Genomic DNA, 12,635 nt, shown 5'->3' on the forward strand with positions numbered 1-12,635 from the left:
AATTAAGAAAAGTACGTAATTAAATTAATTAATGTAATTAAAGTAAGTAAGTATTAATTAAATTTTAAGTAAATTCAATCATTTGACCTCCCAAGCCCCCCCCCTCTTCTGGTTGCAGGCCTGTCTTAAGAACCCGTTTATTACGAGCACTCGGATTTAACGAGTAAATGTTACGGTCCCTTTGTGCTCGTTATAAACGAGTTCGACTGTATCAGGCAAAAGCGAGCTGTCTAAAACCCATGGTAAAGATATTTCATATCTCCCCGCCAAATTGACTCGAATCGTATTCTCGAAATGATTTAATGTTTCTTCCTTCAACTGAGTTTTTGTTTTGTCTATCTCTGGATCTGTAATTCCTAATTTCCATAAATCATAAATGTTTCTATCCTTCACGAGAAGTGAAGAAATGTAACAAGAAGCCTCGCTTTGGCATACTGCCAACATTTAACTTCCCAATTAAAGTATACCCTAGCCTAGTATGAATCGCACAAGGTCCTTCACAAGTTTTTTTATTCTACCCGTAAATAATTTTCCGGCAATATCTGCCCCTATCAAGAACTTAATTCTTTTATCAAAATTCTTTGCCCAAATCACTTATTTTAATACTATTTAGTTTCCGTAACTCTTTAACCCAGGGGCTGTTTAATATCAGAACAGATTTGTTTTTGACTTAAAGCTTCAAATCTGCAACTCCTATCAATGCTACTTAATTCTACATTATATACATTTTGCATACTTTCTTCAGTTTCGACCCCACCAAAAAGCCTATTTGTTTTATAGCCATATAACTCATACATTGTGCAACATCTTCAGAAGTATAACTTCTCATACTACCAGTATCTATAATTCCACTAATTAACATTTCCTTTTTACCATTATGCACTCTTACAATTAAAGTTTGAAACAATACGTCTGAGAGTTGAATTTGATTATTTAACGTACTTATTTTGTTTTCATGGTTTTCTTCATTCGAAACATTATCGATCTTATTTTTTCGGATTATCAGGACAAAAAATAGAAAAATGTCTATTATTACAAATTAAACATCTAACATACTTTGCTTTGCAAGTATTAGCTCTATGACCCTTTTTTAAACAGACGAAACAAACATTCTTTTTCTTAATTATTTCTTTTTTGGTTTCCAAGGTCATAGATGCTAATTCTCTGCAACTCTCAGATGTATGTGCTTTATCACAAAATATACACATATTCGTATCAAATTTCTTAAACTTATTTATACATTCATTTTCATTCTTATTAGAATTAAACAATTCACATGAAGAAGCAATATGTTTTGGTTCATACTTATTAATATCCTTTTTGCTATTAACATTTTTATCTGAAGAAAATGATTCCTTACTTAATTTTTAGCTACATTCAGATTCAACTTCATTTCGTAAAAATTCTATTAACAAATCTAAATCAGTCTTACCTGACGTATCGGTCGCACAATTCTTTTGCTATTCAAATACCTGTAATAAATCCGTGGGAATAGCTGATTCTACCAAAGGAAATCTGCATATTTATCTTTCGTTAATCCCACTGATTCAAGAGCTCTTAATTGTGTTTGTAGTTTATCATATAATGTAGCTAATTCAACTTTAGATTTATCACTTAACACAAGTTTTAATAAGGTCCCGTATGTAGACTTGCGTGAGAACACTTTCATTTCCAAATCGTGTTTTCAAGTGTTCAGCAGCTTTCGTATAATTTTCTTTTGTTGCTGGAAAACTCTCGATGATTAATCTTGCTTAGGATCCCGCAACAGTGCTTTGTATTAAATACTGGAACTTTTCCCGTTCCTGAATTCTTTCATCATCGTGTATTTTGCTGAATGAAGTCCAGAAATTAAGCCACTGCCTTGGATCACCCGTAAATTTCGGTAGTTCGATGTCAGGTAACTTATACGCCGTAGATGGAGACTTATTTGGTGTATCATAACGAATCGGCGTCGTAGTTTCCGGCTTTCACTTTTGTGGCAGAAAATTTGTCGTAGTATTTCCTCGGAAGCTTCAAATTCATTGCTGGTTCCGTGCATTTTGCGGCTTGCATATCTCGTAGGTTTTGAGTATCTCGTAGCTGCTTACATTTTTTCATTAAAGTATCCAAACTTATTTCTATTTCGATGATATCCGGTGTCTTAGTTCGTATTAATCCTTCTAACTTATTTAAGGCTTTCGTAAAACTTGTCCGTGAAGCCGCTCGTAATTGTTTTGAAGCATCCATGCTTACGTAACTATGGTTTCTTTACTGCGTAGTTAATTTTTTTACGATCCGCTTTGCATCAATTCGATGCACGTCCAGGCAGGGATGCCACTATGTCGTTTAACTCACTTATTATTGTCTAAAGGATGTCCATCGAGGTTCTTAATTAATTAAGCAGATCGTAATTAACAACATTTTATTAACATGAACAACAACAATAGTAAAAGACAGAGCGCCGCATTAAAGCGACCGTATTAATTAGCTCGTACTTATCATCTGATGACGTGGGTGGAAGCGTTACGTAATTCTTTGCGCATGCGCGCGTCTTATATATTCTTTAATTTCTCTTAATTCTCCGCAGCAAGTATTGTATGTCGGAACTGTGCAAATCAAGAACAGTATATGAATAAACACGGGAATTCGAACCCAAGTCTCATCAGTAGGAATCAATTATCAAAGAAGCCATATCGGCTGTAGAACATTTATTATTTAAGTAGTAAAAAACAACAGAAAATTTAATATGCAGTATTATAAATTTCGTTATAATGTAAACGCGCTATATGTCGATTAAAGGAGTTGCTGTGCAGTTTTGACAGTCCTCCATCGCACAATTATGGAGAAAGCGGCGTCTATAACAATACAAGAAAACAGACAAGTAAATAAAATTCGGCGTAATAGAATAAATTCTTATTTTTGTCGCGGTTTTTTTTAAAAATTTCCTCGACAGGAAGACGAACTTTTCCGACGAGAGCAGAGATTAAAATCCTGATTTGTATGTCCATTTTGCTGATACTAATTTTCTTTATTATATTAAAAAAATATTGTGTCATATCATGATTAAAAAAAACTATTTCTGATGGAATAGCACTTGGATTTTAACGACAGAATGAATAAGGCCCTCCTTATTGAAGTTCATAAGACAACTTGGTAGATATTACAAGTCCATTTTAATATTTTAATTCGTGTATGAGCAATTATAATTGACTATTTATATTATACGCTATTTAAGAGCAAATTAAAAAAAAAAAAAGTTTGACAAATCAAACTCAGTTCTTCACTACTTCCAAATAATTTAAAAATATAATTCTTTACATTAAACGGTGTGACGTTTAACAAAATACTTTTTTATAATTGGATGCGGAGAAAGTGTGCATGCATTGTTATAGGTCAGTCTGAAAAATTGTGGCAACATGAATACGATCATAATCACCTAGAATAGCCTTCTAGTAGTTGTTGATACGATGGGGTAGGAGCTAGGACAGTCTTCTTGTCTCCTCCCATCCCTCAGGGATGTTGAATAACTTTCTATATGAACGAAAGACTCGTCTCTCAGAATTTTCTGAGGAAAAGTGAACAGGAAGTTGGAGGTAATGTGCAAGTAAAAAGAACACACTTTCGTCTTTAATTTATTCTCATCTGCAAATATAATAACAANGACGAGAGCAGAGATTAAAATCCTGATTTGTATGTCCATTTTGCTGATACTAATTTTTTTTTATTATATTAAAAAAATATTGTGTCATATCATGATTTAAAAAAAACTATTTCTGATGGAATAGCACTTGGATTTTAACTACAGAATGAATGAGGTCCTCCTTATTGAAGTTCATAAGACAACTTGGTAGATATTACAAGTCCATTTTAATATTTTAATTCGTGTATGAGCAATTATAATTGACTATTTATATTATACGCTATTTAAGAGCAAATTAAAAAAAAAAAAAAAAAAAAGATTGACAGATCAAACTCAGTTCTTCACTACTTCCAAATAATTTAAAAATAGAATTCTTTACATTAAACGGTGTGACGTTTAACAAAATACTTTTTTATAATTGAATTGAATGCGGAGAAAGTGTGCATGCATTGTTATAGTCAGTCTGAAAAAGTGTGGCAACATGAATACGATCATAATCACCTAGAATAGCGTTCTAGTAGTTGTTGATACGATGGGGTAGGAGCTAGGACAGTCTTCTTGTCTCCCCCCATCCCTCAGGGATGTTGAATAACTTTCTATATGAACGAAAGACTCGTCTCTCAGAATTTTCTGAAGAAAAGTGAACAGGAAGTTGGAGGTAATGTGCAAGTAAAAAGAACACACTTTCGTCTTTAATTTATTCTCATCTGCAAATATAATAACAAATAAAAATTAAATAAAAAGACTAGATTTTTTTAAATAATGTAATTATATTTCTTTTCAGGGACGACATTTAAGCAGTAATGTATGATACATTTTAATACGGAAGCGAATACGAGACAAATAAAAATATGTTATATCATGGCAAAAAGAAGCAAATTAAGAAATTATAATTTTATTGGTCTATTTATAAAACTGCTACTTTAAAATAGGTTCTAAAGAATATATTCAGAATCACATGTTATACATATAAATTCCAAATGAAAATATTATAAACATAAACACTACAATTATTTGCAAAACAGCCGACGCATATAATATAAAAATAGAACAATATAGATTAATTAACAAGATAGATTAAGAGTAGATTTTAGCGACACCTGTGCTAATAATCTAACCTGATGCCGACAAAATAAAACTTTTTTTAAAAGTGTTTAATATGCATTCTTCAGCATATGTATATATTATTAGAAATTTCAACACACATGCAATAATTTAAAATTAATACGAAAGTTCTCATGCATACCAAAAAAATATAAGAAATCATTAAAGCGTCCGCCCAATGACCCCCTAAAATGCAGTATTTGATATTAATTAGAAAGCAAAGGAGAACAATGTCTCAAACAGACAATAATATATTTAAAAAGTAGTTGCTGTAGTTGTAGTTCATTTACGTCACACTAGAGATGCACAATGGGCTATTGGCGACGGTAAGGGAAACATCCCTCAGTATGATCCGAAGACATGCCATCACAATTTTGATCCTCTGCAGAGGGGATGGCACCCTCGCTTCGATAGCCCGACGATTTGCACGCGAAGTCGAGCACTTTACGGTAGAACAGTTTAACGAGGACCAATACCACACAACCTCGTTCCCTACGCAGACTGATCCAAATCGTCACCCACCCGCACACTGACAGCAGCCAGTAATGTTTGACTTCGGTGATCTGCTGGGAACCGTGTCGTAACGATCAATCCACTGCGGAACACTTAAAAAGTATGTCAAAAAGAATATTCCTAACCCTTCTCATATCATATTTGCCTCAGCATCAATTTTAGCGACACCTGAGATAATAATCTATAGTGACACGGACGAAATAAAGAAATTCCCGGGATTTCCTCGCTTTTTTTGCTGTACTCCTTGTACTGGTGGCACTTGAGCTGGCTGCACATGAGCTGGTGGCACTTGAGCTGGCTGCACATGAGCTGGTGGCACTTGAGCTGGTGGTGCTTGAATTGGTGGCACTGGAATTACCGGGACAGCAGCTGGGGGTGATTGTGGGGGTGGTGATTGTGGAGGTGGTGATTGTGGTGGTGGTGGTGGGGGACTAACTGAAGGCAGCGGAGGAGATACAGATGGTGTACTAATAACTGGACGCTGTGGGTCAACGGGAGAAGTTGTTGATGGTGGTGGCGAAGGCTGCTTAACTGGCGAGGGATCCAAGACTGCAGGTGACCTTTGAGTAATGATTTCTTCCTGTTCGATAGGAAATGTACGATTCAATGATTCTTGGATCGATCGCCTGAGCTCTGTGCTGCTCTCTTCGATATCAGCGTCCAGTTGGTTCCTGGCTTCTTCGAATGATAAACCCTGTGCCACCCGGTCCATAAATCTTGCTGCCAGGTTGACCATTCTTTCGTTGGCTAGTGAGGTGGCTACATTGCTAGCCTCTTCTATAATGTGTCTCTTTTCCTCATTTCTCCTTCTTTTCTCCTCCTTCTCCTTCTGCAGTCGAAATTCGTGTGCCCTGCGTCTTTCTGCCTTTGAGTAGGCAACGGTGGTCATTCTTCTCCTCTCTGCTGCTTCTCTCTCGTCTCTTTGTCTCCTAACCTAAAATGTATTAAAATATTATGATTTAGATTCAACAACATTCAAAACATATAAAAAATAAACAAGTTGGAACCATTCGTCATCCAAAGATTATGGATTTAAAGCAAAACGTATTAGGATAGAAATAATTTGAGCTTTATTTGTGAAATGACGAGGTAAAAACAAATTTATTCTTTTGCTTCGAATTTACAGTTTTAATTTTAAACTACTTTTAAGTATTCTTTTTTTAAAAAATTTCTTTTCAGATTTTTGCTTTTAAGTAAACAATCATAACCAATGGCTGATGTGAACTTGATCTTGTAAATAAGCATGAAACTTATCTGATTTTCTTTACTTTCAGCTGAATCTTTTTTATCATATTTTTTCCTTCAAAAATTTCTCTATTACTATTGATCACTCTTTTTTAAAGTTTTATTTACAATTTTTGGAATGTCTTTAAACTTTCTTTATTAGTTATTTTTCAAATAAATACGCACATCTTTTAATTTTATTCTGGAAATCAAAAGAAATTTAAAAAAGATTCAATATACTGCTGACACACAAGAAAATAATTTGTTCTTCCATGAAAAAGAATCAAAAGATATAGCTAATCGCAGGTAGAATGTACTATTAAAAAAATTACAAAAGAACAATATATAAGCTCATTCGCACCTAATATTTGTGGAGCTGTTGAACCTTATTTAAATACAATCTGAACCTATTTTAACAATACAATAAGATTTATCTTCTTCTAATTATTGTTTTCAATTCATTAATTATTTTTTTTTACCTTGTATGTTCATAATATTTTGTTAAATTTTACTTTTGGACTTCATACTATGCATACTTGGTTACCCTGCTTAAACAAAATCCTAGGTTTGATAGAAAATTTTTACAAAAAAACTATTCGTTTAATTTTTAAAAGTTTTCTTATAACTTCATTAACTTCTAGATGCTCATTTTTGCTTATTTAATTTAGCCTATTTAAAAGCACTCACTTCTTCAGGTGTCTCCACTCTTTGTGTCTTCCTAGAAGAAAATTATTAAAGTCAAACAATGCACATTATCATTTCTATATTCAATTATATTATGGGCATTTAAGATATTTCAAAATATTTAAGCCAATATATATTCGTAACTGGTACATGTGATAATATGTAAAAAAATGTATTGCATGTAAATTAAGAGAAATTTTTAATAGAAACCTAGCATATGCGGACATTACGGGAAAAAGACACCAATGCTCTGATCTTAATGATCTCGTTCTTAAATGTTCGAAAGCTTAAACTTTTATATTTTATTTTACAAAATCAGAAACATTTGAATAAACACTCGATAAATTTTGATTAAAGACCCTCTTGATAAAAACGGTGTAGCCCTTTAATTACTTTATTTGAGTATCTCAAAAAATTCCATCGACGGATTCTGCTTAAAGTTTAAAATTTAAGTGAATTAAATTGGTGTTATGATTCGTATATCTGACTATTAAATTTTTTAACCATTAATAAATTAAATGATAAAAACTGTTAAAATTAATTTACATGGAATTATCCCTTGAAAATAAAGTTTTATGAATGTGTGCGAAATCCTCAACTCTGCTCTTCAATAATTTGGAATTTGCCCACTTAAAATATTTTTGCTAAAAACAATTTTCACACAAGAAGTTCATTCAAATTATTATAAATTTAAAAAATATTGTAATAGCTTTTACACATCTAATACATTTACATGGTTCTTTATGGTTACATATGGTTCTTACATATAAGTTATGTAATGTTCCTCATATAAAAGCCTACATAAAAGCTGAAGTTTATACATGGTTTTTATATAAAAGTTGGCAAGTATGCGGATATATGTCGATTATTCAAGAAGTGAAATCCTCGGTGTGGTTACGCAAAACACTAATTAACTTTTGGTCTAATAATCTGATTTCATGTACTAGGTGCCAATCATAATTATTTGAAAATTTGAACTTAAATATTCTTAACTATTAATGATGATAAGATGTCAATACAGAAATATATTTTATACCATAAAACTCGCTAATTTCATAAAAAAGAGTACCTAATTCAATTAAATGAAATAAATTAATTTAAGCTAAGATTTTAACAATAATAGATTCAATTTTAACTTTAAAAATACATTTTATTAATTATTTATTACTTTTTATTTAATAAGAATTATAATTAATGTAAGATATGCAAATTTTCACATCATTTTAAAGGAGGGTGCAATTTCGAATGACATAATACAAAATTTGTATGAAATGGGTCCCATAGTTCTTGAAAAATTAAAATTTAATAACATTACTTTAAAATTGCATCAATCAAAAACTATGAATTGATTCCAATGCTGTATTTTCTTATATAAATTTCGCTAGTTACAAATAACGTAAAAATTTGCATACCTTACAATTCTATATTTTTCAGCCTTTTTTAAATTAAAATGTATTTTGGCAAGGTACTTATTATATTGAGGATAAAAGTTTTATAATTCTGAAAATATTCTTTGGTTTACTTAAATTATCGAAATGGTGTCTTAAAAGTGGGACCCAAATTTTTGACAGCTCTTCTGACTAAATCATTTGTACCCTATTTTTCAGATAGTGCCCTTCAGATAGTGCGTACTTTTATGTTCCAAATCAATGAGAAAACCGGTATTTAGAGAACGTCTGCTTGATTTTGTAAATTAGTTAAGACTAATTAGCATATTTGGCACTTCAGAGAAATTTCGATCATTATAACAAAAGTTAAACAAGCCTATATCAATTTCTTTGATTTAAAGTAAATTACTCTGCCTCTATACTTAATAAAATTAAACAACTCTCTCATCGGTGTAAAATCTTCATTCAATGGATTCCCTCTCACATAGGCCTCTTTCGTAATGAAAATGCTGATTTTTTTGGCCAAGCAGGGAGCTTCTGATAGCACAATTTCAAGTCGACCTTCCCTGAGATTTGTTCCAAGATCATAACCAACAACTATGGAACATCCCTCCGGCCCACTCTTGGTATAATGGACACACTCCTGGTGGGCCACTTTACCATAGGGGCTGATAGATCCATACAGTCCACTATAAGTAGGCTCATAAGTGGACACATCAGGTGTCTCTCTTTTGAGCGAAAGACCTATTCAACCTTCACGAAGTCTGCACAGAACTTCTCCCGATCACATTTTACACTCTGTCTCTTGGTCTGGAAAAGAAAGACCTCTACTCCCTTACTTGTATTCGATTTCCTGAAGACTTTCGAGCTCATTGACTTGGTCTCGGCTGACCGAAAGGAATAAGTCAACAACAAAGTAAATTACAAAGCATCTGGTTGTAGAATTCAAAATAAACAATTCCCAGAATTCAGCTATTCATATTCAATTATACATATTTAAATCAAGCAATATACCGATGAAGGAATAATCTATTTTGTTTTTTGCTGCTAAGAAGATATCGTGAAAGACTTCTTTAAAAGTGGACACAGCTCGAAAAGCATGTTAATGAACAGAGCTGGAAATGTTTAGACACGCACTTTAAACTATAAAAATGGACATAGCATTTCATTCTGTATTTCCAACTTCCTTTGTAAAAATTGCTTTTTTCTAAGAATTAAGGACAAAAAAAAAACATTAGGTTAAATTTTAGGTTTAGGCAACAAAAAAAAAGTGGTTGAAAATTTACGTCATTTGAATTTTGAGTTTTAAAACTGAATATTTTTAGTTTAGAGTTTTGAATCACCTAAAAAGTTAACCACGACCCTAAAGTCTGGGACTAGTATCCAGTAATAGTTATGCTTAGAGTTTAAATAAGTAAGGAAAAGTGAGAACCTAATTCTTCTTTTGGTTCTTAATTTCAAAATAAAGTGGAGGATTTTTTTCTTCCTGCCATTTTCGTAAATATTTTGGAATCCGTATAAAAAAAAAGAAAACCAAAATTATGCACATTAGGAATCACAAATTAGTGTCTGAGTGAGAGGAAAAGAACAAAATAGTTATCAAAATCAGACTATTTACAATGAAGGATGGCGGCTGCAATAAATAACAATATAGGTTTGATTGCATGAGAAAATAGAAATGTTGAAAGACGATTATTATAGAGTTTTACCATCAAACTTTGATTTTTATTACACACCGTTTTCGCTACTATAATTTATATATATATATATCGATCGCGTTTTTCTTCACTTAAACATTTATTTGCGACCACCTATAAATATATCCCTTTTTTTCTCAAATTTTCGATAAAGATTCTAAAAATACTTATTAAGGATGGTCTAAACAGAACACCCCTATATATTTTTAATAAAATTGCCACTCAGTAATACAGTAAAAACATTTGAATCAAAATGGGTTCTGTGTTTTTCTGAGCATCATATATCAGAAGATTCAAAACACATACAAAGTATTTAATTAAATTTTAGACCAATTAAGAATGTAATTAACAAAAGAAGCTCAATTCATCTCATCCAAAAGTGCCATTTAATCTCAATTTTTAAACAAAATTAAAAAGCCCAACTCAGTTTATAACACTGATAATAACATCAATCTTTTCGTTGACAGTAATAGCTATGATGAATCACGAAAAAAGCACATCATTAAAGAATCTGGAACGAAAGCAACCGGTAAAAAGTTTCAATCCCCTCCTCCCCCCAAAAAAACAGAATCATTCAATTTTTATGTGAAACATTTTATAAAAGTTTTGACCGTTTAATGAATTTAACGACCAATTAATAGTCAAGACATGACCTTACGATCTCATACATGACTTTTTTTTAAATTTTTGATCTTGTAAGTAAAGCGGTAAATGTTGCTATTCAGTGGGCGAATAGCAAAATTTTTTTTAAATTAATAAATATTATTCTTTATATATGAAAAAGTTGAGTCATTATTAAAAACTTTCGTATTATTGGCATGGGGTAAAAGTAAAAAGAAGTGTCCATTGGAAATATTTAAGATTTATAAAAGACTAAAGGCTATTTCTTTAAAAAAATCTGCAAAATATACATAAAATGTTAGAAGTGGCATAGTCTATCAGAAATTCTTTTTAAAAATGCCGGGCTATAATAAAAACTCCAACAACAAAAAAAGATTATATACAAAAGCAAAACAGAAAAAATAGCAATCAATCTTAATTTTGACAGTAAATCTTATAGCTGGAAATCTCAGTTTTCCAACTACCGTATTTTTTAGAAAAATTGAAAAAAAGAAGAGTAAAGTCTAATAGAAACTCTTAATTAACCACGTCATAATGTCCATAAAAGCAAAAGTTTTTTTCTTTTTTTAAAGAAAAAGCTTGATTAAAACCAAGACAAAAATCATTCTTAGTTTATGAACGAAAAATTTAACGCTATAAATCTCAATTCAATTATTTTCCAACGTCATATTTTTAGAAAAAAGTGTAAATAAAAAAAAATATCGTTCATTAGAAATGCTCTTTAAGAAATATTTCGTCATAATAAATACGCTGAGAAGAAGAAAAGTTAATAAAAAATACAAAAGAGAAACAGAAAATTTTTTACCTTTAGTTCTTAAAATATAGATTAAATTTTGAAAATTGCCGTTATATGTCTTACCGAACAGAAAAAAAGTGATAATAAAGGAATAAGCTACATTAGTAGTCGAATACCGAAACATTTTATCAGCTGTTCAACGACGGTTATTAAATAAAAAGGTAAAGCTTATACTGTACTTACATTTTTTTCCGAGGACCCTCCTGGGAAGATCCAGAAGGGCCGGCTGCTCCAGAACCCGAAGGTCCCCCGGAACCCGAAGGTCCCCCGGAACCCGAAGGTCCCCCAGAACCAGACGGTCCTGCCGCTGCATCACTAGACGATGGTGAGCTTCTCTTCATACTTCTAATCTAAAATTATCAAAAATTATTTTAGTATACACGAAACTTTTAGCATTTAATAAGTAATAAAATAAATTTTTCGCATTATGAAATGGTGATTACAGATAATATCTGGTCAACATTTCCAGTTGATTAATTATTATTTGCATTTCTGAAGTGATTCACATTCAGTTCTTATTAATGGCGATTTCTATTCTTGAGATTTGAACTATCGTTGAGTAATTGAAAAAAAAAAAACGAAGATAGCCGCAGAAAAGTTATATAAATTTATAATTTTTTGCAAAGATCTTGCTTATTATTTGTGTGACCATGAAAAACTATTTGATACAGGACTGTTTTAAGTTACAAATAAACTAAATACAAAACTTACCAGTGAATAAGGGTATATAAATAAGCATTGAAAATAAAATGCGAATACGTGAATATGAATTTCAATAAAAAAATTAATAAATAGCGGGAATAGCTTTTAAATAGAGGGAAACGCAATGTTTGATTATTAAAATTGTATGAATACGAATGATTTTTGGCTTACAAACTTGGATCAAGGTGATTCACGATGTTTAGCATTTTAAGTGCATGAATTGTGAAGTGCAATTTAAAACTCGTAAATGTGAATCACGTTTTATTTTTAACTCACTAATACAGGAA

The 12,635-nt window shown here is 31.6% G+C and overlaps 1 protein-coding gene across 1 annotated transcript; it reads right to left on the reverse strand.

Annotated features, from left to right (window-relative positions):
* Window positions 1-4,037: 4,037 nt before the first annotated feature.
* On the reverse strand, window positions 4,038-11,996 carry LOC107443666 (protein enabled homolog; the record flags this gene model as incomplete). Its single annotated transcript, XM_043055975.2, has 3 exons — window positions 4,038-6,170; window positions 7,148-7,178; window positions 11,830-11,996. Coding segments are annotated over 3 exons (951 nt in total), but the record flags the coding sequence as incomplete, so codon positions are not given.
* Window positions 11,997-12,635: the final 639 nt, after the last annotated feature.

The sequence above is a fragment of the Parasteatoda tepidariorum genome, unplaced genomic scaffold (genome assembly GCF_043381705.1).
Source record: "Parasteatoda tepidariorum isolate YZ-2023 unplaced genomic scaffold, CAS_Ptep_4.0 HiC_scaffold_919, whole genome shotgun sequence".
Lineage (NCBI taxonomy): Eukaryota > Metazoa > Arthropoda > Arachnida > Araneae > Theridiidae > Parasteatoda > Parasteatoda tepidariorum.